Source organism: Branchiostoma belcheri, unplaced genomic scaffold (genome assembly GCF_001625305.1).
Source record: "Branchiostoma belcheri isolate BF01 breed outbred unplaced genomic scaffold, Haploidv18h27 scaffold157, whole genome shotgun sequence".
NCBI lineage: Eukaryota > Metazoa > Chordata > Leptocardii > Amphioxiformes > Branchiostomatidae > Branchiostoma > Branchiostoma belcheri.
Window position 1 is genome coordinate 305948 of NW_017803013.1, and position 24656 is coordinate 330603.

General features: G+C 45.0%; 5 protein-coding genes across 7 annotated transcripts; 2 read left to right on the forward strand and 3 right to left on the reverse strand.

Annotated features, from left to right (window-relative positions):
- Positions 1–414: 414 nt before the first annotated feature.
- Positions 415–6145, reverse strand: LOC109465711 (pyranose 2-oxidase-like). Its single transcript, XM_019763089.1, has 9 exons — positions 6002–6145; positions 4720–4850; positions 4012–4218; positions 3422–3632; positions 3209–3322; positions 2893–3069; positions 2071–2193; positions 1502–1683; positions 415–1214 (listed from the first exon to the last, which is right to left on the reverse strand). The coding sequence occupies exons 1-9, from the start codon at positions 6143–6145 to the stop codon at positions 1145–1147; spliced, it is 1359 nt and encodes a 452-aa protein (XP_019618648.1). The 3' UTR covers positions 415–1144.
- A 1175-nt stretch (positions 6146–7320) lies between these two features.
- On the forward strand, positions 7321–10538 carry LOC109465767 (ADP-ribosylation factor-like). Its single transcript, XM_019763207.1, has 4 exons — positions 7321–8316; positions 8647–8823; positions 9225–9362; positions 9740–10538. Exons 1-4 carry the CDS (start codon positions 7992–7994, stop codon positions 9904–9906), a joined length of 807 nt encoding a protein of 268 aa, XP_019618766.1. The 5' UTR covers positions 7321–7991; the 3' UTR covers positions 9907–10538.
- A 333-nt stretch (positions 10539–10871) lies between these two features.
- On the reverse strand, positions 10872–16562 carry LOC109465766 (patched domain-containing protein 3-like). Of its 2 annotated transcripts, XM_019763206.1 has the most exons (3): positions 16531–16562; positions 14847–15867; positions 10872–14015 (listed from the first exon to the last, which is right to left on the reverse strand). In XM_019763206.1, exons 2-3 carry the CDS (start codon positions 15838–15840, stop codon positions 12055–12057), a joined length of 2955 nt encoding a protein of 984 aa, XP_019618765.1. In that variant the 5' UTR covers positions 15841–15867; positions 16531–16562; the 3' UTR covers positions 10872–12054. The 2 variants fall into 2 exon arrangements, with proteins under 2 accessions (XP_019618765.1, XP_019618764.1); XM_019763205.1 differs by lacking the exon at positions 16531–16562 and having other exon boundaries at positions 14847–16123.
- Positions 16563–17739: 1177 nt separating this feature from the next.
- On the forward strand, positions 17740–22071 carry LOC109465769. Of its 2 annotated transcripts, none has more exons than XM_019763209.1 (2): positions 17740–17835; positions 20518–22071. In XM_019763209.1, the coding sequence occupies exon 2, from the start codon at positions 20615–20617 to the stop codon at positions 21734–21736; it is 1122 nt and encodes a 373-aa protein (XP_019618768.1). In that variant the 5' UTR covers positions 17740–17835; positions 20518–20614; the 3' UTR covers positions 21737–22071. The 2 variants fall into 2 exon arrangements, with proteins under 2 accessions (XP_019618768.1, XP_019618769.1); XM_019763210.1 differs by lacking the exon at positions 17740–17835 and adding an exon at positions 19980–20150.
- Positions 22072–22225: 154 nt separating this feature from the next.
- Positions 22226–24359, reverse strand: LOC109465770 (calmodulin-A-like). The gene is made up of 2 exons (XM_019763211.1): positions 24190–24359; positions 22226–23656 (listed from the first exon to the last, which is right to left on the reverse strand). The coding sequence occupies exons 1-2, from the start codon at positions 24265–24267 to the stop codon at positions 23207–23209; spliced, it is 528 nt and encodes a 175-aa protein (XP_019618770.1). The 5' UTR covers positions 24268–24359; the 3' UTR covers positions 22226–23206.
- Between the last annotated feature and the right edge of the window lie 297 nt (positions 24360–24656).

Genomic DNA, 24656 nt, shown 5'->3' on the forward strand with positions numbered 1-24656 from the left:
GAGCTATTCTTAAAAAATGAAAGAGAATACACGGACCTTGGTCTTCAACATCGACAGCCAGTCGCAGCATACCGTCTTTTTAAAACACACCGGAGATTTATTTTCTAGAGATATCTAGAGAGTATCGCAGCATGACGTAAGAAGTATCTAAGAACCTTTATTTTCGATAAATGAAAAGAGACATCCTTGATTTAATATAAAGGTTAATTTAGCCTTATTAGCTTTACTACGCGCCACAAGGGAGGGATCAGTTGGAAGGAACGTTCATTTTGGATGCTTAGGACCTTTTTCTGCTTTAACTAGACTTTCACCTTATAATAACGTTACACAATAAAATACAGGGATATTCCACACCAATCACTTTTAATAACACCGAATAATGTTTCTCCACCACGCACACCAGGAGCTGTTTTCCAAAGTTTGTATATTCCTTACATTATACCTTATTATAATGATAACATACCATGACATAACCTGATACTATATGCCGAGATATGCAATATATATATGAAATAACAATAGATGATACCTAAGTTTACCTATAACGAAACAGAAGGTGTTTCCTATTATAGTTTCTTACGTTTGACCTGTTGTATGTTTTTTCAAAGTTCATCGCATTAATGAAGCAATTCTCGAGTTCACCCTTTACCTAGATCCTGATATCATGCTCTCAAGAGATGAACTTCCTAGGGGCTACTTTTGTTTATGAATATATAATAATTCATAAGTGACTGAAGCAGAATAAACAGTGACTCAGCGACCTCTAAATCATATTTAGGTTACATTTGACAACTAGGATTAATACTTTAATACAAATAACACCCAAAGGTACGTAAAATATACCATGAAAACACGTTGATACTATTGTCCTCATTAACTAGTCATGATGAGGCTGCCTAATACTAGTAATCACCAGCAATGAACTCCGTGATGTCTCAAGGTACGTGGGTACTATAGCCCTAAAACAGTTGACTGTCTGCCTACTGAACAAAACAAAGCTACCGACGGTGGTGTTTAGTCCATTCAAATTTACCGTGACGTTTTGTTCTGATTCCATCAAAGGTTGAACGATCAAGACACAAAATTCTTTCATTTCCAGAAATTGTTTTATGGTAAAATATTCATATTAGGTTTCCTTTTCCATCTACATACGGCGGATATGTCCATGCCCTTCACACTCTTGTCTTTGCCCGGCACGTTCTTCTATGTCATCCCTAGAAAAATCCAAACAAATGAAATCTATCAGATCGCAGCTTTTACAAATTGATACAAACCGTTTCCTATTTTATATCATTCATGATTCAGTGAGAACATATTAACTTATTAAGTAGTGCAAACAGGATCGGGAAAATAAGGCGTATTCTAGCAGTTATTAAAACATGAAGCTGCTCTTTACAAAAACAAACAGTGACGAAGAGATGTCGGGGGATGCAAAAGTATATGTTATACATATATATAGTAATGCAGCATCATAAAGATATTTCGTGACAATCGGTCTCACCAGTTCTCAAGGATACTGCGGGCTGCACGGATGGCCAGTGCGGAGCTGGTGAGAGTGGTGTTACATGCTGTTGCGGTAGGGATGACGCCATTTCCGCCGAGATACAGGTTGTCAAAGTCCCACACCTTGCTGCAGTCGTCCACGACAGAGGAGATTTGGTCTTTACCCATTCGCACCGAACCCTGCGCAGTGACAATGATTGGTCAGATTGGTCATGAATTGTGAAATTTACAAAATAGGCACAAATCTGACACGAGCAGAATGAAGCCAGCTCAGATGTTGAGTGCAGAGGTTTAGGTCCCTACTAGCTGCTAACGTAGAGGTAGCTGACGATACATCCATTGCTAAACAACATGGTCATCAGACAGTCTAAAAATACATACACTTGAAACCTGTTCTAACGAAGTACCACACCTGTAACTTTACAGCCTGATCAATGAATCCACCCGTTTTGTCATGTAACTTTTACTGACAGACGTTACAGGGTTACTTGTCACCATCGATCATGCAAAGAATGGCCCAGGAAACGAAACCGTCATGCTATGCTATATAGTACATAGCGTCTTTACCGTCAGATGCAGGGAGAGACCCATCGGCATGAACTGCGGCGGTGTGATCGGGAGAAACCCGCCCAAGGCCCCGGCAGCCCGCAGCATGTCCTCCATCATGGCGTGCTGCTGGTCACGTTCTTTCTGCGAGGAAGGAGGTAAAACAAAGTCAATACCATCCGTCATCAACGGGGTAGAACATATGGTGTTCACATTGTGTAAGCATGAAGGTATAAAACCTCCATAGTGTAAGTGATGAAAGTTATAGTCCAGTACTGACCTGGGTGCGGATCTTGTAGTGAAAGGTGACCTGTGGCATGCCGTGGCAATCCTTGATGACTTTACTGAAGGTCATGGTGTTGTCAGGATGAGGCCCGTTCATCTTGCCGAACCAGCGCAGGTCCACGATAAGACGGGTGTCCACGTTAGGCGTGATGCCGCCGTACGAGAAGGCGTCCCTGTGGATCTGGCAGTGCCAAGGTCGGCCTTCAGACACCGGAATCCAGACCTGAATAAAAGTGGTAATGTGTATCTTTAATGCCACTGAGGATTATTCCATAAGGCCCAGGGATCTTTTGAATTCCCAGCGTTGTAATTTGGGCGAAAACGTTTTTCTTTTGTCTCCTGACACCGTCAGAAAATCACACGACCCTAGATCCAGCTTGCTCGTTTCCACCAAGATGCATGGCGCATGCATTGATTTAATGCATTCTATATCTGAGTCTGTGTAAGTACTCCAGATGGTATGTGTAAGTAATCTTTCATCTTATTGAATATTACTTACACGCTGCCAAGATGATGAAACTAAGATCTTCGATGTTCTACTTATATGATGCAAATTACCTGAGGATCGGGATCATCAATGGGGATCGGGATGGGGTCGCACTGGTCCACGGTACACGGGCACTTGGCCATGCCGTCAATGATGTCCTGCCGCAGCACGACCTGGCAGAAGGCCATTGGCTGTTCACACAGGTAACGGCCCAAGGCGTCAGGGCGGATGTTAGACCGCCAGAGCAGCTGTGGAAACATGTTTACAATGGTGGTTACCACGATCCCAACAAGCCTATGAGACACTCTGTTAGTGGAAATGGCGTTCGTACAGAAACGAAAAAGAATCAGAGCTTGCCTGGGGTGTCTGGACTGTTCCCGCACAAACCAAGAACAGCTTTGCCCGGATCTGGAACTTCTCGTTCCAGTTCGCCAGATTCCTGACCAGAGCGTACTGCACGCTACTGCCGTCGTGGGCCAGCTCGACGCACTGGTGCTGGTCCTGAGGATGAAGTAAAGTATCTGTGAATGTATATCTTAATAGGAGGGAAGGCAGATACTTTATCTACTGTCATATGTGATTTAGCCTGTATAACGTTACCAGTATCTGAAACTTGTCTTTCGGCATGTTCAAAAGCGGCCCAAGGATGGTGCTGGCCGAGCTCCAGGTTACGAATTCCGTCTTGTCCGTGCGACGTTCGCAGGCCAGTGGGAGGTTCTGCACGCCGTAGTCATCGGGAAGCTCATCCCGGTACTCCCGCTGAAGGGCTTCCTTCACAGCTCTGTTGCGCACAGAGTTTTCGAAAGCGTCCCTATGATTTCAAACGAGCAAATGTAAATATTGAATCGATAGATGAACATAGAAACAGAGTAACTATAAATTGGTTTGCACAAAAAGCTCAGGCAGATGGTGACGATAACAGCATTGCAACGTTAACTTCACAACATACAACATACACCATTGAGTCTAGTCATCAACAAGAGCAAAAGGAGACAGTGCTATTGCTGTTTATGTGTCAGAGCGCTTGTCGAAGTGTTCACATATGCATTTCACGTATATATCTGCTGAAGATTACACAAGACTGAGTTCTTAAGTATGGTTATATCATGTTATATTATGGTTATGTGGTTAGGAATTTCAGCTTCAGTTTGCTATACGCTGTGCCCCCCCCCCCCCACACACACCCTTACTGGTTAGTTTTGTAGAGGCCCTCAGCACGATTGTACAGCTCGTCCCACTCCTGGTCGGATAATCCACCCCATCTCTCCACAGTGGGGTGTTCTCTGGGTGTGCAACAGGTCCAGTGGGTGGACATCCCGCCCACGGCGTAGCACACCGCGATGTCCGGCAGGTTCTCATCGGCCTTCTGCTCAGGGTTCTGGCCGTGTCGAATGGTTCTGACGGCAAAAACAGAATCATTCTATTCAAATTGGTATCTGAGCGAGGCGTCCGTCCAAGTTTCAAACGCATTTTATATACTTTATTAGTGTAGGTGTAAATACACGCGCAGTATGCTTATTATGGTAATTTACATCAATGTCATGAGGAGCTAACCAATGTGAGCAAGTTTCATAAGCTTTTTTATGTCCGATTCTGAAATGTCTATTATTTGAGGATGGTCTGCATCACTTAAAGGAGGTTAAATCAATGAGTTTAGTATTGTTTTAAGCAGCTTGAGAGTGCGAGCGCGCGCGCTCTTGTGTGTGTGTGTTTGTGTGTGATCGTGAGGCAGCATGGGTAACACGCAAAGAGGTGTGGGCGATTATGTCAAGTTCTGATGAAATCTGCGATCTCTGATTGCTTTGCTTCTTAACATTACGGAGAAAAATAGAAAGGGTCAGCTTCAGAGACGTACGTACGTACATAACACTCAAATCATCTCTCGAATGCCTCCTTACTTTTGGTAGTTAGCGGCGCCGGGATCCAGAGTCGGCACGGTTGACTGGTCGGTAGGAACAGACACAGGCTCCAGGTGCCCCTCAATCACATGGGTGAAGAGATTGACGTCCCGCTGATACAGGAAAGAATTCTGGAGATAGGCCGAAAATATGAGTCATTTGCCCACCCTGGATACAGAGGGCCAATGGATACAGGCAACGTCAAAATTTGTGGCCTAATTGATCTGGGTAGAAGTGAGCACTGAACCAGAAACAGTCGTCACGCCCTAAGCTGCAGAACCATGCAGACACCGCCAGATAACCCCAGCCAGATTGCACCATAAATCAACCGATGTGTCACGGTCGTCAGCACGCTATACTGCATAGCCTTTATCCTCAGGTCATCGAACTTTGAGGGAATGGTCATGGTAGGTAAGCAAACGTTCTAAGTTTTAAAGTTCAAAAAGTTCTACCTTTGCGACCGAAGTTTGTCAGGGGTAACATTAACGAAATATTCTAAAAACCCGGAAGACAACAAAAATTGACCACAACTGTTCTAAATCAGCACTGAAAACGCCTCACATTATCCGACGATACATCATTTGGCTGAAGAGAAGTAAGAGGTAATTATAATTATTCCTAGCTCCTACAGTACCAAAATTAGGAAAACGAATGTCTCAAAGATGGCAACAATTGACTGTACTCCCCTTTGTTGGATAAATGACACATGATTCATACTTGAACGACTTTTGTCTGAAGCCTCGGGCGGGGGGCGTAAACCTGGTGAAATCAACTCGGGAAAGAGAGAATTCACAATTCCAACTAAAAGTACGCACACATTTCCAACTGAAAAGTCCTCTTTTGCATTAGGGTGTTTCAGTCCTTTGTTTGTTATCAGTTTCATGAAATCGACGTCAAGTCCTAACAAAGTAATGATGTGAAGATATCTTAGATTTGACGGCTAGAGCGCCTGCATTCTCTATCGCTGACACTTGTTCCAGATGTAGACTGGAATAACACCCACAATCACCGTTGCAAATGATGGCAGAAACCTGTTAGATGGTAACGTTTACAATATACAGAATGTGAATATAAGTATACGGTACAAGTGCAGAAAGATCTAGCCAACATACAACGCTTCAGGTGGTAATGCATATGAAAGATATCGCTATACACATATATGTTCCAAGAGAGCGCGTTTATGTCCACAGAATCTGTTAACGAGAATCTCATTCCCATCAGTCCAGCCACTGTTCTGTACTAGGATGATATTATAATCACCAGAAGCTAACAGTAATGTTACCTTGAGATGCTCCCCTGGTGTTTTGGACAGCTGGGCCCCGCTGTCGATCATAAGGACGCTCAAGTCCGGATTACCGTCAAGCAACTCACGGGCGAAGGTCGAGCCCACAGGCCCGGACCCGACGATCAGCACGTCCGCTTGCATACGTCTGTCATATCGGCCATGGTCAACCGTCGACGCCATGCCGACTACTTTATAGTTTTATCACTGTGACAAACTTAAACGAACTTGTACTAAGTACTAACTTGTGGCAAGAGTCGGTATGTGGACAACACCCTGTCCGCCCACAGACTGGTTCTAACTAGCCTTGGGTAACTGTTTTATTTTATATGTGATTGGATGACTCTTGTCATGTGTTTCTTTCTCGATGTAAATTTGCCTACGGCTAAAAAATATGAATACCTCTATTAAACATGGATCATGCCAGCCATGGCTGACGTCAGTCGTTGGTTGAATGATGATAAGTTGTTTGTTCATAATAATCCCGGTCATCGGGAGGATGCTACAGTCAAGCTTGGCAATTGCTAGGAGTTAGTTGTCAGATGAGGATATAATGAAAATACACCAATCTACACTCACCCACCCACCTCACCCATCCACATCCTGACCCACTTACCCACACCCACCTACCCACACCTACACACCTACCCACACCCACGCACACAAGGAACGGACATACATTTATTAAAAAAACACTCAAAACATGATTGAAATCAACAACATGCAATTTTCAGGATTTGGACATGCTAGGGTCACGAATTTTAAATGGTAGATGGCTCTTGGGCTAGGAAAGAAGTAACATGAGTTTGGGCCCCCTAGCCACTTGTTCTGGAACTGCAGGAGCGTTTCTTGAAAACAATTTGAGGGATAGGAGGATAACTCAAGAACCAGTGGACGGATTGTCGTAACAATTGGTATGTAGGTAGCCAGAGTGATGCTTGACACATTTAGATAATAATTATGCAAAACAGGATCTAATTTTCATGATTATTGAGGAAAGCCTATACATCTGCAGCGTTCGATAATAGGACTATAAAATACTTGTGACATGTAATTGAGAACGAGGAACATTGGCAGATATTGATTATGTAAATGTACATAACTTGAATATTAATGGCACATTCCACACTCCTGTGAAGTGAAGGTGAATATCATAAAATATAATTTATTAAAACCAGGACCTCATTTATATAAAATATGACTCATGAGTATAAAGCCCTCTTTGTTTTCATAAGATTGTCATTAAGTGGAGAGTATGATCAATGTTAACTGATGCTAATGTGGCTCTTTAATTTGGATCAATGAGGAAAATGTATGATTTGTCAGTCGGAAGGGTTAAGATCATTTGGCGAAGGTATGAGATCGTGGAACTCTTGTTTCTGATACATTACACATCGTAACATAAAGAGTTTGGCACACTAAAATCGGCTTCATTAACACTTAACGTTACGTATGCCAAGCAAGTTCGATAATCTAACGTTGCGACGATACTTCCCAGGAGTAGGCGTATAAGCCATGACTTCATTACGAAAACCTGCCACTCTAGATTCCCTTACTTGATATCGTTAACGTCTGCAGCGATAACCCCCCTCCTTCTTCCTGCTCGGTGTTTAGGTCGACCTAACCCAATATGGCGAGCAGTGATCATGTGACAACCACGGCAAAAGATAAACATTACGTCCCAGTCACGCCTCTTTTTCTACGGAGCAGAGCGTATCCATGTTCCTTCAATGCTCTAGCAATTCTGATTTCAATGGCTCTCCTAAGTATGCCGCGATAATGTCAGAACAACTTCTCACATGGTGTTGCGAAACACACGACCGGGGCGGCCGGGGCAAAGGACGAAATGACGTCATTGTATTGTTGCCACCTGTTAAGTAGTGAGGTGTTGAGTCACCTTCGTACACGTGGAAGTAGCGACGCAGCCACTGTTTACGCTTTATCGACACGTGCATATATTTGATGAATTGACCAATCAAATCGCCTGCCTATGTTTTGTTTTCTATTTCGGGGGCCGTTGGTTATCTCCACGTTGGAAGGAACACGTTGGAAGGCTAAGGAAACGAATAAAAAGCCATGCACAATTCTGAAGCACATTGTAAATTTAAGAAGCGACACAGACGCATACAGTGAAGCAAGAACAGGTGTGAGGAAGAGAACTTCAAGTTTCTTTCGTCTCTTTTTGGTCCTGAATCGCGTCACCGAGTATTTCAGAGACAACATGGGTCTACTGATGTCCCGCCTGATGAACCTGATGCAGGCCGCCTTTAAGGACACGCCTGCCCGTATCCTCATGCTGGGGTTGGACGCCGCAGGTGAGTTGTCACGCTATGTCTTCTACTTTGTTTTCAACATTGTAAGTTTTCATTAAAGAATTTTCATCCCTATTTTGTCGAAGGATCATTGTTTGTGGCTTCCCCAAAATATATATATCCCGAGTATCGTTCTGGTTAGGGTACATGTAAGGTCACATCCACCGCCTGCGACAGAATACTGGGGGAAGTCTTGGGATAGTAGCACCCTGAAAATCTAGGTTATGACCAGTCAAGTCGACACATTTATGGCTACTAGTAATCTAGGTGTACTGGAAAATAGAAAAAGCTCTCTGGTCAATTCGACAATGACTTCAGATTTCTTTTCCTTAGGTAAGACGACAATCCTGTACAAGCTGAAGCTGAACGAAACCGTGACGACCATCCCGACCATCGGCTTTAACGTGGAGGAGGTGAGTCCCACCAAGTACGTGTCCTTCACCGTGTGGGACGTGGGCGGGCAGGAGAAGATCCGTCAGCTGTGGAGACACTACTACCAGAACTCAGAAGGTACGCTACATGTGTCAATCTTATAGCCATGCGTTTCCCGCCATGTGTGCCGAAATTATTCCTCGGTAAACGGCACATTATCAAGTATGCTGGTTAGTATTTGAGAAGAAAGCAGATCATTGAAATATTTCTAACTGTAGCATTTCTTACCAATTCTGATACTAAATGCCGACTGTCGTTTATTCAGCCAGAAATTCAAGTCGAAGTTGAATTTGTCTTGGTAATATGTTGATATAAGATAGGTAAAAATGAGCTTTCTATAACATCTTACATGATGACGTTACAATTGTGTTGTTTATTTTGAAAGCTGGGTTGGTTCGATACTCTATAGATATAGATATAGATTTACCGTTGTGAAAGCCTATTTCATGTCTTGTTATATACGCCACCTGTATACCCAGGTCTGATATTCGTGGTGGACAGTGCAGACCGTACCCGGCTGGAGGAGGCTTGCGAGGAGTTGTTCGGGATCCTGGAGAGCCCGGAATTTCCCCGGGGAACCCCGATAGTAGTCATCGCTAACAAGCAAGACTTGCCTAGTAAGTGCACATACTGTTGTGTGAATGTAAATGTATGTACTCTAAAGTAGATGTATTGTGGTATTTTAATGGATAACCTAACCCCAGAAGAAATTCCACCACCATTTTTAGTTTATCAGTTAAATCAAATTCTCCAGAGCCAAAGCTAACAGATCAAGTTAGTCTAATCGTACTCCAACTGTCTACAATTGGCATTGCTTTTTTCGATCTTTTTGAATTTTGTTAGATTGTACAATGTTCCAATCAGGTATGAGAAGGTAAGAAAAGGTAGTTCTACAACGTCAGTGCAGTACGGACGAAGATAATAGTGATGAATTATTAAAGTGGCAAAATATCATTAAAACTGAAAAACTAATAAAAAAAACGTGTGCCCACAGATGCTGCGAGCTGCTCCGAGATCGTGGAGAAACTGCACATGAGGAAGCTCGTCGACAACCAGTGGCACGTCCAGGGCGCATGCGCAGTTACCGGGGACGGTGTGTATGACGCTGTGGAACATCTGGGCAGGATGGTGAAGGACTACAGGAAGCAACACCCGCGCTGAGCATGCGCAATACGGACAGATAACTGAGCTGTGCGGGCACATGCTATTGTTGGCTGCTCCTTAAATCCTAGGCTGAGACGCTTGGGTAAATTATTCTTTTTACTTAAGTCAGTTGTTTTGAAACAGTCTATGGAAAATGAATCTATACAACACCTATATACATTTGGTGGGTCATACGGTCATTGTGGACCAAGAATAACACTGTGCTAGGCCTCGCTGCCATTGTACATCGACTTAGATATATGTTCACTCCTAAGATGTACAATTAGCCACTGAGATTTATACAAACAGTGTTGTTGCCTCTTCAGGTGATGACTATTCAACAAGTTGATGATCATAATGTATGACCTAGATGCAATATCAGTGTGGATCGGCAGGGGGTACTACAGTACTGTCTTTGGTTACAGTGACAGCATGTGTCACGTTGAGCAATGCTTTTGTTTATACGTTTATCTGTTGAGTCGTATATATTTGTAATAACCTGTAAATACTTTGTACGACGTCGGGACAGGAGGTGTTCAGATGAAAGGAATTTGTATTTTGTGTTTGTCCGTTTTGTGCACATGTTTGTTCATAATCATATATTTACTCACGCCTTCGTATATCGATGATTAAAGGACATGACAATTGAATGTGTAATAATTCTTTAATCAACGAATACCACCTTTGATATATTTGAAAGAGTATGGAAACTACAACACGTCACCTCGAAAACATACACAATGGGGGAAGAATGAAACATTATAGAGCAAGAACTGATCTAACACCCGGTAGCAGGCACCAGCGTACTTGGTAACATATAATTGTACATAACACGGTCCTTTACTGATTGTACTGTTTCCATATAAACCACATAATTATAAGAAATGACAGTATTTAAAATTATATACTTACCAAAATACATTAGTATTGATAAGATAAACAATTAGTCTGTCGCGATATCAATCTCAAATATACACAAAAACACACAAACACTGTTATGATTATCATTTGTTTGGCCGTGACATTATTTCTCTCTGTAAAATTTGACTTGTCGATGATATTTAGAATCAGACTTGACACGGCCGAATTTCAGATGACGACTTCCAGCAAACAAAAGGGAGCCCTTCAGGCATGGATTACGCAGGGCTGACATAATAACACCGCCCAGACCGGCCTTGTCACGCAACTGTCGGTGTACCACAGGCTGTTCCCAGGTAACCTGACATTTAGATGACTCAGAGGTTATTGTTCGCCAGATAATTTGCCGACGCCCTGAGGCAGACGCCCTTCCAGTATGCGTTAATGAGATGGACAGACTCCACTGGACTCCTTTGGGGGCTGAGAAAATATGCAGAATTTAGCCACATAGGGGGAAGAATTTGTCAAAGTAATCTGGACGGGGCGAGGAAATCTATGAAGTAGCTAACTCTTCTGGCAAATTATTTTGCTAGCTTCAGCTAATTTTTTAGCCCCTGAAGGTTTCTGATGGAGACTAGGTACACCCATGCCTCGGGGCTAGGTACAGGGCGTCTGTCGTTTGACCTGTGGTAGAGCTTAGCGGCGAAATTTCAGTATGACAGATATATGTAATGTTGGGCCATTACAATCAAGCACAAAAATTGATAAGGCGAATAGAGTTTGTACAAATACTATACACACATATATATATGTCATGTCCTGGGTGCTATTCACGTGAACATTATATCAGATGATCAAATTGGTGTCTTTGTTTTTTTAGCAGCTATTATTTCAGTCACACTAAGACGTTATGTTTTTGATATCCTTGTCACTTACAAGTTTTCATTTTAAAGTGACCAGGTAGTTCTGTAACAGCTTCTACAACTGTAAGTGTAACTACTTCTAATTTCTACTGGGCAGACATTTTTCTTTTAAAAAATGGCAAACCACTGTTTTGCTATCCACACATCCAGAAAAGATACTCCTCCAACACTATAACACATTCAGCATATTACGAGACTCCGTGATGTACTAAAACCTCCATGTCAGCCTAACCACCAGCATTGTATCGCCTGACAGACATCGTTTTGATAGTGTACACTGTACATGCTTGCTGCATTTAATACCGAATGGCAAAATGGCTCATCTTGTTTTGAAAGTACCTGGCGGTCATACGTCTTTCAGATGAGGCCTTGATCAATGCCATGTTTACTTTCGAAAAATGACCGACACTTCCTTACAAGCCTTCGGCATCGAGATCTGCCCCGGAGAAGAGTCTCTGTTGTACGGTCTGTAACTCGGAGAGTCGTTGTACGGTTTGTAACTCGGAGAGTCGTTGTAAGGTCCATGACTCGGAGCGTGGTTCCTCCCGTTCAGATGTTGGAGGTACGTCGTCATCTTCGCGTCGTTGAGAGGGTTGTTCGCCTCCATGTACTGGGGAGTATACCGGGACGGCATGGCGTACCCTTGCGGTTGCCGATTGATGTGCTCTTGAGGAGGTTTAGGATTGTAAGGATGGCTGGGCATATCTACCGGATGACCTGGGTTGACCTGGGGACCGACCCTGTCCGATTTCTTGCCCTTGTCACGTTTCTGGCAGCAAGGCGGACCGAGTAGTGTCAGGACCACCGGAAGGATAACCAGTCCGTGCAAAGCCCCTAGCAGAATAACTAAGAACATTGTTTTGAAAAACGTGCGGAAGATATAAGACACAGAGGTGGATAAAGCTGACACCCCAAGTATAGTAGAGAGGGCGCCCTGGAGAATGGGCATGCCTAAGCTGTACAGGGCAAACACCGCTCGCGCGTTGCGGTTCTTTTCTGTGCAGGATACGAAGGCGTAAGTGATGTGAGCCGAAAAGTCGACTGAAAAGCCGATACACATGATGATGTTGATCATGGAAATGGCGTCTAGATTGACGTCCCAGAAGGTCATGTACCCGACCACCCCGGTACAGATGGACGCGATGGACAGGGTCACCCAGACGGAACAGACGGGGTGGGGCACGAGGACAAGGGCCACCACGAACATGGTGGCTGTGGCGATACCCAAGTTCTGCAGGGTGTTGGGTAAGATAATTATATATTGGTCATAGAATATAAAATTGGGATGGTACACCATTGTCTTTATAGACATAGAGTCTGCTATCTCTCGCATCTTGAGCATCATATCTTGCTCTCGGTCTGAATTAATGATGTTTTTGGTCTGTACAAAAAAGCGAGTGGACAAGATAGCACTTTTGTCTCCATTAAATTCTATATCCAGTGCGTACCTCTCAAAGGCAGCATTTTTTAGAAATGGATCTGATAGGTTTGATAGGAAGGATGATTTGGTCGCAGCGCTCAGACCGGGTATGACGCCGGAGTATTGGTTGACGAACGCGAGGTAATCACGTAGCCACGACTCCGACTCAGTTCTGCCAAACGTAAAGTCGGTGTCTTCAAACTTCGCGAGAAGCTTTTCGACCTGATCTCTTGTACTTTCCTCCCAAAAAGCAAGTGGCTCTGTGATGATGACAGCCACTCTCGGCCCATATTCCCCGAAATAATACTGATCTTGTTTGTCGAAAAAATCGACCACGAACGAGTCGTCAGGGGCGAGCCTGCTGAGCCTTATCCCCTGTCGCACCTGCGTGCATCCCCAGATAGCGCAGCCCAGGTACGCACCATAGATAAGCAGAACGATTGCTTTGACCCACCATTTGGTGATGACGGGTCCGAAATACTTCCTGAAGAAGACCATGATAGCGTGGTCGCTGCCGTGATACTCTCCATTCCCGTCGACGCCCGCCATCGCGTTCCCTGTGCACATGGCGCGGAAGCAGCCCGACCTGTCTTTTGCCTCTTCCGGTGTAGGTACCCGCATGCACGTCGTGGCGTGGCGGTTGCCCTTCTCGCGGTGCCCTATATATACCATGCAGGCGCCGAAAAATGTGATCTGAAAGAGATAATCAAAAATCACGGCCGTTAGCGTGAAGATGCAGAAAATGCGGACGGCCGGGATGGGGGTGATGGCGCCGATGCCGAAGGCCAGTCCGTCCGTGACGGTTGTTATGGTGATGGAGACCGCAGCCTCCGCGTACGTCTCTCCCATTCGCTCCTCCACGCTGCCTCCAGGATGGGTCTTCCTCCAGGCCGCCAGCATGACGAACAAGTCGTCAACACCGATACCTGTAAAAGAAACAATTACAAGTACAATAACATTTAGAATGTTCTGTGTATCTCGGTGTAGTGTAACACGTGCCATGTATTCACGTGCTAGCTTGATAATACAGTACTACGTACTGGGTAATAGGACTCCATGTCAGGGGAATGGTTTGAATAATTTATGTGTTGTAACCGTTGCCCCACCTAATTCACATTACGTTCATGTTGAGACGATGGAAACGGCGTTCTTATCTCTAACTCATCTGTTGTAAATGTAATGGTGCTGTTTTCATCTATATTTTAGTTTGTCAAATCTAGACCTGGCTTTAAACCCTTGTTAAAACACACGAGAGGCGTTTCCTTTTTGCAGTTTACACATCTTTTGGTTCTATTACGGTAGCTGTTATCGACGATGACCATTAATTTTGCATCATTGCATTTGACAATGTTTATCCTTATATGGAGATAAACTTTCATTACGGAAAGGCTACATTGATGCATTGCGTGCAAGAATAAGTAGGCATGAATGCATGGGGATGGAAAACACAACACATGGTCGTGTGATAATATATTATAAGTCACAAAATAACGATGAAATTGAATTTTTGGGAAGACCGTATTCCCCTCGGTGAAGCATTCTAGGATGACAGATGACAGGGCATCGGTTACTGTCTAATCAATGGCAATTTGTCTCATCTTTGAACATAACGTAGCCCCAAGCAATTCAATTATGGGCTTGTTTTGCGTCTTTCCTGGCTGCTCAATGCGTTTTGTTTCTTGTTTATCACCGCAACATGACAAATGCACAAGGCACAATAAGGGAAGCAAGATATGCAGGATAAATACATCACTTACCCAGCGCTAGAAACGGCATGGAGGCCACCACACTGTTGAACTTGACTCCGCAGAACAGGCACAGTCCTATGGACGCCACGATGGCCATGCCGGACGACAGGACGCCGAGCATGCCCAGCCACGGCTTGGTGCGGACCATGTCCAGCATCATGCAGGAGAGGATGGAGAAGGTGATGAGGACCGCGAAGGTGATGGAGAACAGAGGGATGACGCTTGTGGTCAGCGCGGCGAGCTCCGACTCGAGGGCCCCGAACGTTCCGTAGCACACTGTGATAAAGTTGGATTTGAATGCTGCCATGTAGGACAGAAACGCAAGTTCCCATTTTTCGCTCAGCTTGTCGTCTGATGGCGAGTCCATGCGCAGGTAGTAATCTAGCCGGAAAGATTTGGCCTTTTCGACGACGTCGGTGCCTGTTTTTAGGGTAGGTTTGCCCAGCGTGCCTGCGGAGAAAACAGCGGAGCCACCCGGCAGGACTGTCCGCGGGTAGCTGATCGCCGTGCTGTCGTTCTTTCGCAGGGCGAAATCAAGGAAATCTTCCCCGCCAACCTGACACTGCGTTCCCCACTTGGAACACAGATCTGCGTGCGAATAGTTCTTCCCAGACACTTCAGCCTGTATCCCCTTGATAGCTGTGTTGAGAGAGTCGATTGCCGCCAGGGTCGTCGAGCTAAGTACATTATCGTCAGACGCTTTGCTTGTTATGATCACGTTTGCAGCTCTGCCCAGATTGATCAGACGGGTGGCCTGGAAGCTTGTGGAGTCGTTAGTCGGGAAGTGCTGCTGCACGTACGCACGCTCTGTCTTACCCCGGCCATCGTCAGGTGTGTACAAGTCTTCCACGCTCGACTCCGTGTCCAGGAAATACAGCCCAGAACCCAGACCACCGGCCACCAGTATGGACAAGAGCAGGAACGGCAGCGGGTGCCGGGCCAGAAATCTGCCGTACTGTCGGAACGAGCGGCTGATGATTTTATCAATGCAGTCGAAAGCCATGTTGACGGTCTATGGTTGCGCGATCCTCTGTAACAAATTATGCAGACGTGTTAACGTTACATGCCGAAATTATCATGATCATGATATGAACTCGGGAATACTGTCATCGTGACGGTACGTCAAATACGGTCAGTTTTTCCCGTGTGTCCCCTTGATGACAAGTCGGAACCCCGAGTGTAGGTCAGTTGCGGAATAACAATTTTGTCCCGTCAAGGGTGACCTTCTAATGGCTCATTTTGAGCAGGTTTCTGGGAGGTTTTACTGTCCAGACGAATGATGAATAACAAGCTCCTATCTACTTCCGGGTCAACCCGCGCAGAACACATAGCATGTTCAGTTTCTGTGAAAGCCGCCGCTTCAAATGTGTCAGTACTTAATTACTTCGCCGAAGGCTATGAGACCAGTAAGAAATGTGGAACACAAAACGCCATTGTTTAATTGCGAAGAACTATATCTTTTGCACAAGCTCTCCTTAAGGATGATGACGATCGACGTGTGATCTTGATACATACAGTCCGTTTGCGAGCTGGAGGCCATCGGATGAGCTAATGGCGCACATATGTAATGTATTTGTTCCTAACCTTGATGACCACACTGTCGTTATTTTACACCCAAATTCAATAACTGAATGTTCTAAATGTTTTCACCGGTTTTACGCTTTGACCAAAACATCATCCGTATTGAAATTACCTACAACTTGTGGACTGCAGGCACGGTCCAACACAGCTGTCTCGGCCGGAACACATGTAGCGTGCATGTGCTGACAGGGGACCTGGTTTTTCTGGTTTGGGGCGGTGACACGCCGCGTGATTGAACTTTGTGTGCGTTCAAGATGTGTTTAGCCTTTCACAAATATGAATTTACTTCTGAAAATTGTACATTTGTATTTGAAAACAACGTTTCTGACTTGTCTGTTTATTTGTCTGTCTGTTTGTTTGTTTGTGTTTCCACATACATCGGTCAGTGTCATTCAGAACTATGGATTTGTTATGTGGATACGTCTTAATTAAGAAGCCAGGAAACAATAGCGGTAAACTCCACTAGTCTGAATAAAGGCCATGCGGACATCCACTGAACTGCAGCCGTCTCACGGAACGCGTCGTCTACCGTACGACACTCTTGATACTTTGCGATCGCATTTGATATTCCAGATGCATGTCAGCTATAAGTCTTGCGTTTTGTCTGCTGACTGGTAGCTTTTAGACTCCAAAAATATATCAGTTAACGGTGAAGTGGAGACAAATGGCGATGAATGGTCTGGGCTTTACTGTTTATAACCACATCCTGGTTTGGCTCCATCCTCAAATTAAGATGGAGGCTTAGCTTGAATAGCTAATCTTTTTGGTTTATTGGGTCCCTTTTCCACAGAAGTGCTCGGTACACACATCGGTGCATTTGAACCACATGTGCCCTGATTGATGAAGAAGCAATGACACGTAACCCAGTTCTACGCGAAGGACGGCAATCTCCTCTGCACGCGGCTAGACCCCATAAAATGTTATGGAAGACGGGGCGGGAAGTAGTATCATGTGCGCCGCTATCTCAACAATTGTCAGGCAGCAAGCATTGTACATGTATAACAAAGGAGGTTCATTACGTGGAATGAAGATTTTCCAATAAGCTTGTCTCCATGCTGATCAGGAGGCGGATATACAGATTTCACATCCAAAACTAAAAAGTCTATACAATAGTAACGACTGTTTCATGAAAAACAGACTTGGGTTTCTGCCAGGCAACGGGCTCTCATTAAACACGTGACACAGCCGATAGCTGGGCTTCTGAGCGACCCATTCATGTATCGTTGGCCGGCTCCGAGCCTTTTACGCTTTATCGTACCATCGGGGTTTACATAAAGCCTCTCGCCCTGTCGTCATAGTCCCGACTGGTGAGAGATGAAATGTCAATGCTGGGTAAACGTCGCCATAGCGCAGGGACCGGGGCCGTCACATGCGGGGTCGGTGGGACGCGGGTCACACGGCGATTCTACCCGCTCCGGTAAGTACAGGTTACTACTGTATAAGGAACGGCGCTTGACAATGTATTTTTACTGTTAGGGATCTTGACTTCCAGTCGTTCAAGTGATAAATGTACGCCATTTGCTTCGAGCGATACATTCACGTCTCCCTTGTACGCCGAGGGAGCTCGAGACAGAACAATTCTTTAACAGCGAAAGGGTCAATTTTAGACACCTGTGTCAACCATGACCTTATCGCAATAGTAACGGTGGGACATTTGAATTCTGTACAGTAACGACGCCATCGATAATTCGATATGTTGTTTCTTTTGCTGATGACCTAAAACTAACACAACTGTTTTGTTACTAACGGTGATTCGTGCTACTGGGAAAACTACCGGTCCTGTAGCCGCTATCCTGTGGAGGTTGCTCTTTTGTGTTCAGGATTTGTTATTTTAATAAGCTGCAACATAAACGTACGGAAACATATCTCTATCAGATAATGCACTGACAATGTCTGACAGACAGACTTTTAATTGACTATATCAAAGGGTAACCTTAAATTCTGTATCGTCGTCACCGTGTAATAACAGCTTGATTTCCACTATAAACATCAACATAAGATTTAGTCACACCATTTAACTGTGTTTTTTTTTTCTTGAGGAAGCGTAGTTGTAAATCAAGAGACCTCATATCCAATCATCTCTCCTTCATGAAGTACATGCAAAACAAAGCGATCGTTTAGGGCTCGTGTGGTGAGGTGTTGTTCTTGTTTTTCTTATCATCGGCGTTGTTTACGTGTTTGTTCCATGGTCAGAAACTATACAGTTGATACCATGATAAAGCACGCATGATGCCATTCCAGAAATTGACTCCTTTGGCCATGTGGAACCAAGGAGGTTGAATACATGTATTTAACCTCCTTGGTGGAACGTACTGCAATGACGACTTCCTGCACACAAATCAAAAGTTTCACAAGGCTGTGTGGTCTGCTAGTGACCTGGGCAGTAGCCATTTCCTGTTCAAACGTACTATGATTCTTAGAATCATGTTAGAATAACGTTTGAGGTTGTCACTTTGTCAGGCAAATGTTTCAACTTTCCTCAATGTCACCGTTGGTTGACCTTAACTAATTTCGTCTGCTGTCTGGTTCACATTTGTCACTGTCGTTTCTTTTTTATTGTATGATTTTAAGCGAGTCTCAGTGAGTCTATGACAAGAGTTTACGCCAGTATTTTCATCACAATACAGCTGGATTTTGTAGGACACATCCACGACAGTCCTAGACCAGGCTGCCGTAGACCAATCGTACGTTGCATGTGACCAGGCCCTAAGAGAGAGAAGTATCTCCGTAGTTGGTGACCAGGATGCCAGTACCGGTACCTGGTTACCGGCTCGGGAGACCTTGTGATCCCGGGATACGCCAAACACGTACAAACACCCCTCCAGCTTTGCAAAACGGACCTAAACTTGCGTCTCAGGATCAAATAAACCGTAATCTTCCAATAGAAATCGCCAAATAATCCTTTCTTCATGACCTGAAAAAAACTACCTGAAGCTTTGAAAGAGGATTGATCTCTTTCTTAAATCACCTGACTGAGCGACTCATGCAGGAAGACTTTGATAAAGTCTAAACTTTAGCGTGGCCGACGCAAAACAAGAGTGGACAAACATGCTTATTGTGTTAATTTCCTTTGATTCCTCAAAACGTCAGATTTCTGGATATGCCAACTTGTGGACTACAGTACGATTGTGTGCGTGACACAGACTGTACGAAGCCGCGGTCCCACTAAAACGCCCCGAGTGTGGTCTAGCTGGTGAATACACGGACTTGATAAATTACACGCAGGCTGCAGGAGATAACACTGGACAAACAAGATACCAAATAGTTTGCTTTGTACTAGCCTGGCTGACCACCGATTACTTAGAAAACAGTGGACACGACAAGATAGCAATTCTGGCATGCGTTAACGAATGGGTAACGTGTAACATTCATGTTTCCCAAGTACGGTTGAAAATGATCCTTGTCGTGATTGGAAGATAACTAGCCTGGCCTACCCAAGAAACGAGGAGGGGAATTATGAAATCCAGGCGACCACGGCATGTACTAATATTGGCATAATTGATTTTGGGGGCTTTCAGATATCGCGTAGTCCATTAGTCAGATCGATGTTTGTTAGTGACTAAATGAAATGCTTGACTCCTTTTATCTGCGGATATTGCGTTCTCGCCGTATGCAGACAAAGGCGTGCGTTATCCTGTAGTCCGTATATAGCTGCCCTGGTGTCGACCCGTACTTACAATGATTGCACTGATTGGTTCTACTGGCCATGTGCAGTGCGCAGTCCGGTCAACGGTTTGTAGACGTCTTGCTTCTCGAGCACAAATCTTTGGGAGACTAAATTTTGGCACAGACCTAGCTCATCCAAGGGGCCTGGTCACGTTCGATTTACGTTAGCAAATTTAGGGTTATTTTTCAGTCGTGGACGTGTCCTACAAATTCTATTGTCTTGTGACGGGATGGGTTTCTCTATATCCGTAACGACGGTCACGTGTTTTTAAAAGGACATAAGAACCCATCACACTTCTCAAGATGAGAAGGGGTACACGTCAGTGTGTGTGTGATTAGCAAAACCTGATGGTATTAAGTTTGTTTCACTGGCATATAAAGCTTGGATGACATTATTGATATACATTACAATTCTCTACATTCTGTTTTACAGCATAAGGGGAATCCACCAATGAAAGACCTCGAAATCTTATCTATAAACATTCATCCGAGAACAGGGAAGAAAGTCGTTCCGGGCGGCCGGTAAGAAGATGTCCACAGGTCCGAAGCTGGCAGTCCCGCAAGCAGGTCGACTCGATCACCAAATCAGCACCACGGTCAGCATAAACCTCTCTGTAAGGATGGCGGGGGCTCGTAAAGAGAAACAAAAGAAGACACCTGTAGTCACGAAAGAACTGGTGCGAGAAGACGTGTACCTGACGGACAGCACCACCCCTCGCCCCGCCCCCAGCCCCATGGCGGCCGCCCATAGCCGGCGGATGCGGGAGATGGGGTATCCGGTGGAGATGATGGCCGACAAAACTATGGCCAAACGAACCATGCGGGACACCGTCCAGGAGATTCTCAAGCACAGGTCGCTGGACAGACAGCTGCAGATTGAGATGAACCGCCAGAGGACGCAGATGCAAGCAGAGGCACGACAGCTTCGCAAGAATCTCAGACAACTTAAGTCAAAGTCGACCTCCCAAAATATGTCTGAATCGACCCTTGTACAACACTCGAACCGCGCTTTGCACGCCTCTGTACAGTCGTTGCCAAATGGAACTAAAACTAGAAGAAGCACTTGGAACGTAACGTCGGGCCGGATTGTTGCTTTAAAAAGGATGCAAAAACCAAGCCGGAGTGAATCAACTGAAGACGCTGGCGACAGTAGTGAGGAAGAGGCTCGTCTGTGTTATGCTATTAACGCAGTGCGCATGAGTCAGGACCCGTCCGTTCTCCCTTCTGCGATGCAAGGGGCGAAGTCTTCCTTGAGACGTCCCGTACGCCGACACACAGTGGACGTGTCTGGGACAAAGTCTAGGGGAATTGTCCCCAAACATCGATGGCACAGTGTTTCAGGAGATAGCAATATCTCTCCCGATCTTGTGGCATCGTTTCCAAATTCTCCGCCGCTGTCGCAGGGACGGTACCAGGGGAGGGCCTCGTCAGACGTGCGCTCCAGAGACAGCTCCGTACACTCCGTCAAAGAACTGGGTCTGAACTGGCAGCTGCCATCGCGAAATTCTACGCCAAGGTCACCAACAGGCAAACGTCACAGAGACCACAAACCACTGACTTCTGAGCTGGATAGGAGACGAAAGGGGGAGAAAACCCCTGAGATTCAAGTGACAGACGAAAAACAAACGGACATGGAGTTAGGAAGGACTTGATACCTTACTCCGCCATCTTGATTAAAAGATTTGATGTGTATAATGTTATGACAACATAACTGTGATAAAATGTGCAAGTTCAAATTATGGTACGTAATTTGGTAATTTCTACTTTAAAACCCAGTGTGCCGGACAATACTTACATCATAGTCACGTGAGTGAGAACTCCCTTAAACTTCTTCATGATCAAACTTTCTATAAATCACCTGTGTTATTGCATTGTTCCAAGTAAAACATCGTCTAAAAGTTATGACACTGCCTTTATATTTTTACATAAGGTACAATAAGATATTAATTGAATAAAATGAACAAATGGTATAAGTGTATCATCATGTTCCATTCTTGTCTTTTCTCATGTACGTCTCTTTGTGGGTGAATGCTCATTGGAAAGTCATTTAAAAAGTCACAACACACACCATGTGGCATTATTTTCTTCATGTGTCTATGACACAGACGTCGACGCTTTGTTGACGTCTGTTCCAACACAGAAATATTACTGGAAATGAAGAAAGGTACAATTCAAATCGACGCGACATGTCCCAGACACAGTTGTACCAAGCACGTAGTAAGCAGAGCGATGCCATTGTTCCAGAGCAGACGGTTCTTGCCCAGTTGGCACACGCAAGTGTAAAGAGGCCAAGACTAATTGGCGCGTTGTTACCCGATCGTCAGTTCAACATCCACTTAATCTACTACAAAACTGACCCGACGTTACCACACGTGACGGTGCAGGGAAGTCCTGGGGGTTCTTTGAGCGGTTGATAATTGTTTGCACATTCACAAGTCAAATACTAGATCGTTTCGTACAATGAAGGTATAAAGCGTTGGCAACCATCAGGGAGGTTGGTGGCTAACAGCTGTTTCGGCCACTCGAAAGGCTGGGGTTTACTGTGTCCTTCTCAGGAAGGACACACTACTAGCTGTAGAATTAGCTCTCTACTTGTCCCTATACTATAGTCGTGTTTAAAACAAATGCTATGACGAAAGGATCAAAATAGCCGCAAGTACACGTATTCTGCATCTGAAGTGACTACCACAGCGTACTCTGAGTCCGCTAGAACGGGGAAGTGGTGATAGATATCCGCGTATTCGACATGACGCCATTTGAAATGTCAGGAGAATCTGCACCTATACGGAGTTGCCCATAGTAGCAACTTCGAACCAATCAATCAATCAATAAATAAACAAGGAAAGACTCGCTCCATCTTCGGATCTGATTACGTGCCGCCGTAAATAGACGGCCACTTATCAATCAATAAACGATCGTACCTCCACATACGGGTGTTGTCTCTATACGGAGGTGTGACTCCCCTTCAACACAGCAACTGCGTTTTTTAATCACACCGTCATCTGGGATCAGTACCAACGGCATGAAAAAAAATGTATCGCTCTATTTATTCAAGGGACACACTTTCAGTGAGTCCTTAATTTTCAAAATGTACATGTCTGTTGACATAATGGGGGTGGGAATCAAAAGCGTACAACCTTCTTTTTTGGCTGTTGCTGGCAGTAGCCCGCCAGTGCTCTGACAAAGTCATGGTAGTTAAACTGTCCATCCGAGTCCACGTCAGCTAACTTCAGGAGCTCGTCCACTTCGCGGTTGGTCATCCTGTCTCCGATGTGCGTGAGGAGATGTCTCAGCTCATGGGCCGACACGTACCCGAGCCCGTCCCGGTCGAACACCCGCAGTGCCTCGCTGAGCATCTCCTCGCTGTAGGCCGCGGCCGTGTCCTTCAGCTGATGGGTCATGAGCTGCACGAACTCCGGGAAGTCGATGGTGCCGCTCCCGTCCGTGTCCACGGAGTCGATCAGCTCCACCACCTGCAGGTCGGTCGGGTTCAGGCCCAGGGACCGCATCACGTTGATCAGCTCCTTCCCGTCGATCGTTCCGCTGCGGTCACGGTCAAATTCCCAGAAGGCCTAGGTGTCGGCAAAGGGAGTTAAAATGACATGTTTCTTGTGAAAAATGACCGACCGAAGATACATGTTCAAACACAACACAAAACGGTACATTCAGATTCTATCTACCACACCTATATATACTGAACTGTGTTTGTTTTATTAGGTCTATCATAGTACACAGGCATTAGTGCGCAAATATATCACTAACTTCCTTGAGTCTTAAACAGTACTCAACAATGCATTACGATATCGATCTTACTTGTAGACTGCCTTAACTGAAGAATGCAAACAAACTCCATCTATACACTTACAATGATATGTGACTGAAAAATTCTATCTTGCGTTATGATATAGAATCCTATGCGGAAAGGTCCGTGATGTGACTGTTCCGACACAGTAATACACCCCCCACCTCCAACAGTCTCTCATGTCATGTCATCTACTCACTAATCGGTCAAATTTCCGGAAGTTCTTGACGTGTCCGTTTCGCCTTGTTTCCGGCAACGTCAGAGACACAGGAACTATTAAAAAACGGCGTCTACTAGACTCACCTGTCGCAACTCGTCAATCTCTTCCTTCGGCATGTCCTTCGGGAGTCGTGTCTTCACAGACTTCTTTGTGAACGACATCGCGGGCTTTAGTTTCCCAATGTCGAGTGTCGTCTGTCGGTTTTACAGATACTATCTTCACAGCGCCACGTCTTCCCTGTTCGTCTGGTCCTCTCTCCAGGGTCAAAGACACATATTAGGACACTGGCATCGTGACGCCACTCCGGGGAAATTTCCAAAAAGGCGTTGTTAGTCAAACAGAATTAGGAGTTGTTGACCATTTACGATATTTGGGACGGATAAGTAAGCTATAATAAGGAGGGTTGAATGTGGGATCAGGAGTGCTGGCACTGGTATGTAGAGGATCCCCGTTTGTTAGAGTACCCTTCTCGACTGCAGGAAACTTTATGTTCAGTTGTTGAGCTATTCGTTATACTCTTAAACAGAGGGTAAATTTCGACTTCTTACAC

Coding starts and splice junctions, on each gene's coding strand:
- LOC109465711 (XM_019763089.1), bottom strand. CDS start 6,145: ATGCAAGCGGACGTGCTGATCGTCGGGTCCGGGCCTGTGGGCTCGACC. Junction 3,070..3,208: donor TCCGGGCAAAGCTGTTCTTG/GTTTGTGCGGGA, acceptor ATGTTTCCACAG/CTGCTCTGGCGGTCTAACAT. Junction 1,684..2,070: donor GTCTCTCCCTGCATCTGACG/GTAAAGACGCTA, acceptor GTCACTGCGCAG/GGTTCGGTGCGAATGGGTAA.
- LOC109465767 (XM_019763207.1), top strand. CDS start 7,992: ATGTTTTGTTTTCTATTTCGGGGGCCGTTGGTTATCTCCACGTTGGAA. Junction 8,317..8,646: donor GCTGGGGTTGGACGCCGCAG/GTGAGTTGTCAC, acceptor TCTTTTCCTTAG/GTAAGACGACAATCCTGTAC. Junction 9,363..9,739: donor TAACAAGCAAGACTTGCCTA/GTAAGTGCACAT, acceptor GTGTGCCCACAG/ATGCTGCGAGCTGCTCCGAG.
- LOC109465766 (XM_019763206.1), bottom strand. CDS start 15,840: ATGGCTTTCGACTGCATTGATAAAATCATCAGCCGCTCGTTCCGACAG. Junction 14,016..14,846: donor CATGCCGTTTCTAGCGCTGG/GTAAGTGATGTA, acceptor TTTCTTTTACAG/GTATCGGTGTTGACGACTTG.
- LOC109465769 (XM_019763209.1), top strand. CDS start 20,615: ATGTCCACAGGTCCGAAGCTGGCAGTCCCGCAAGCAGGTCGACTCGAT.
- LOC109465770 (XM_019763211.1), bottom strand. CDS start 24,267: ATGTCGTTCACAAAGAAGTCTGTGAAGACACGACTCCCGAAGGACATG. Junction 23,657..24,189: donor AGATTGACGAGTTGCGACAG/GTGAGTCTAGTA, acceptor GCCGACACCTAG/GCCTTCTGGGAATTTGACCG.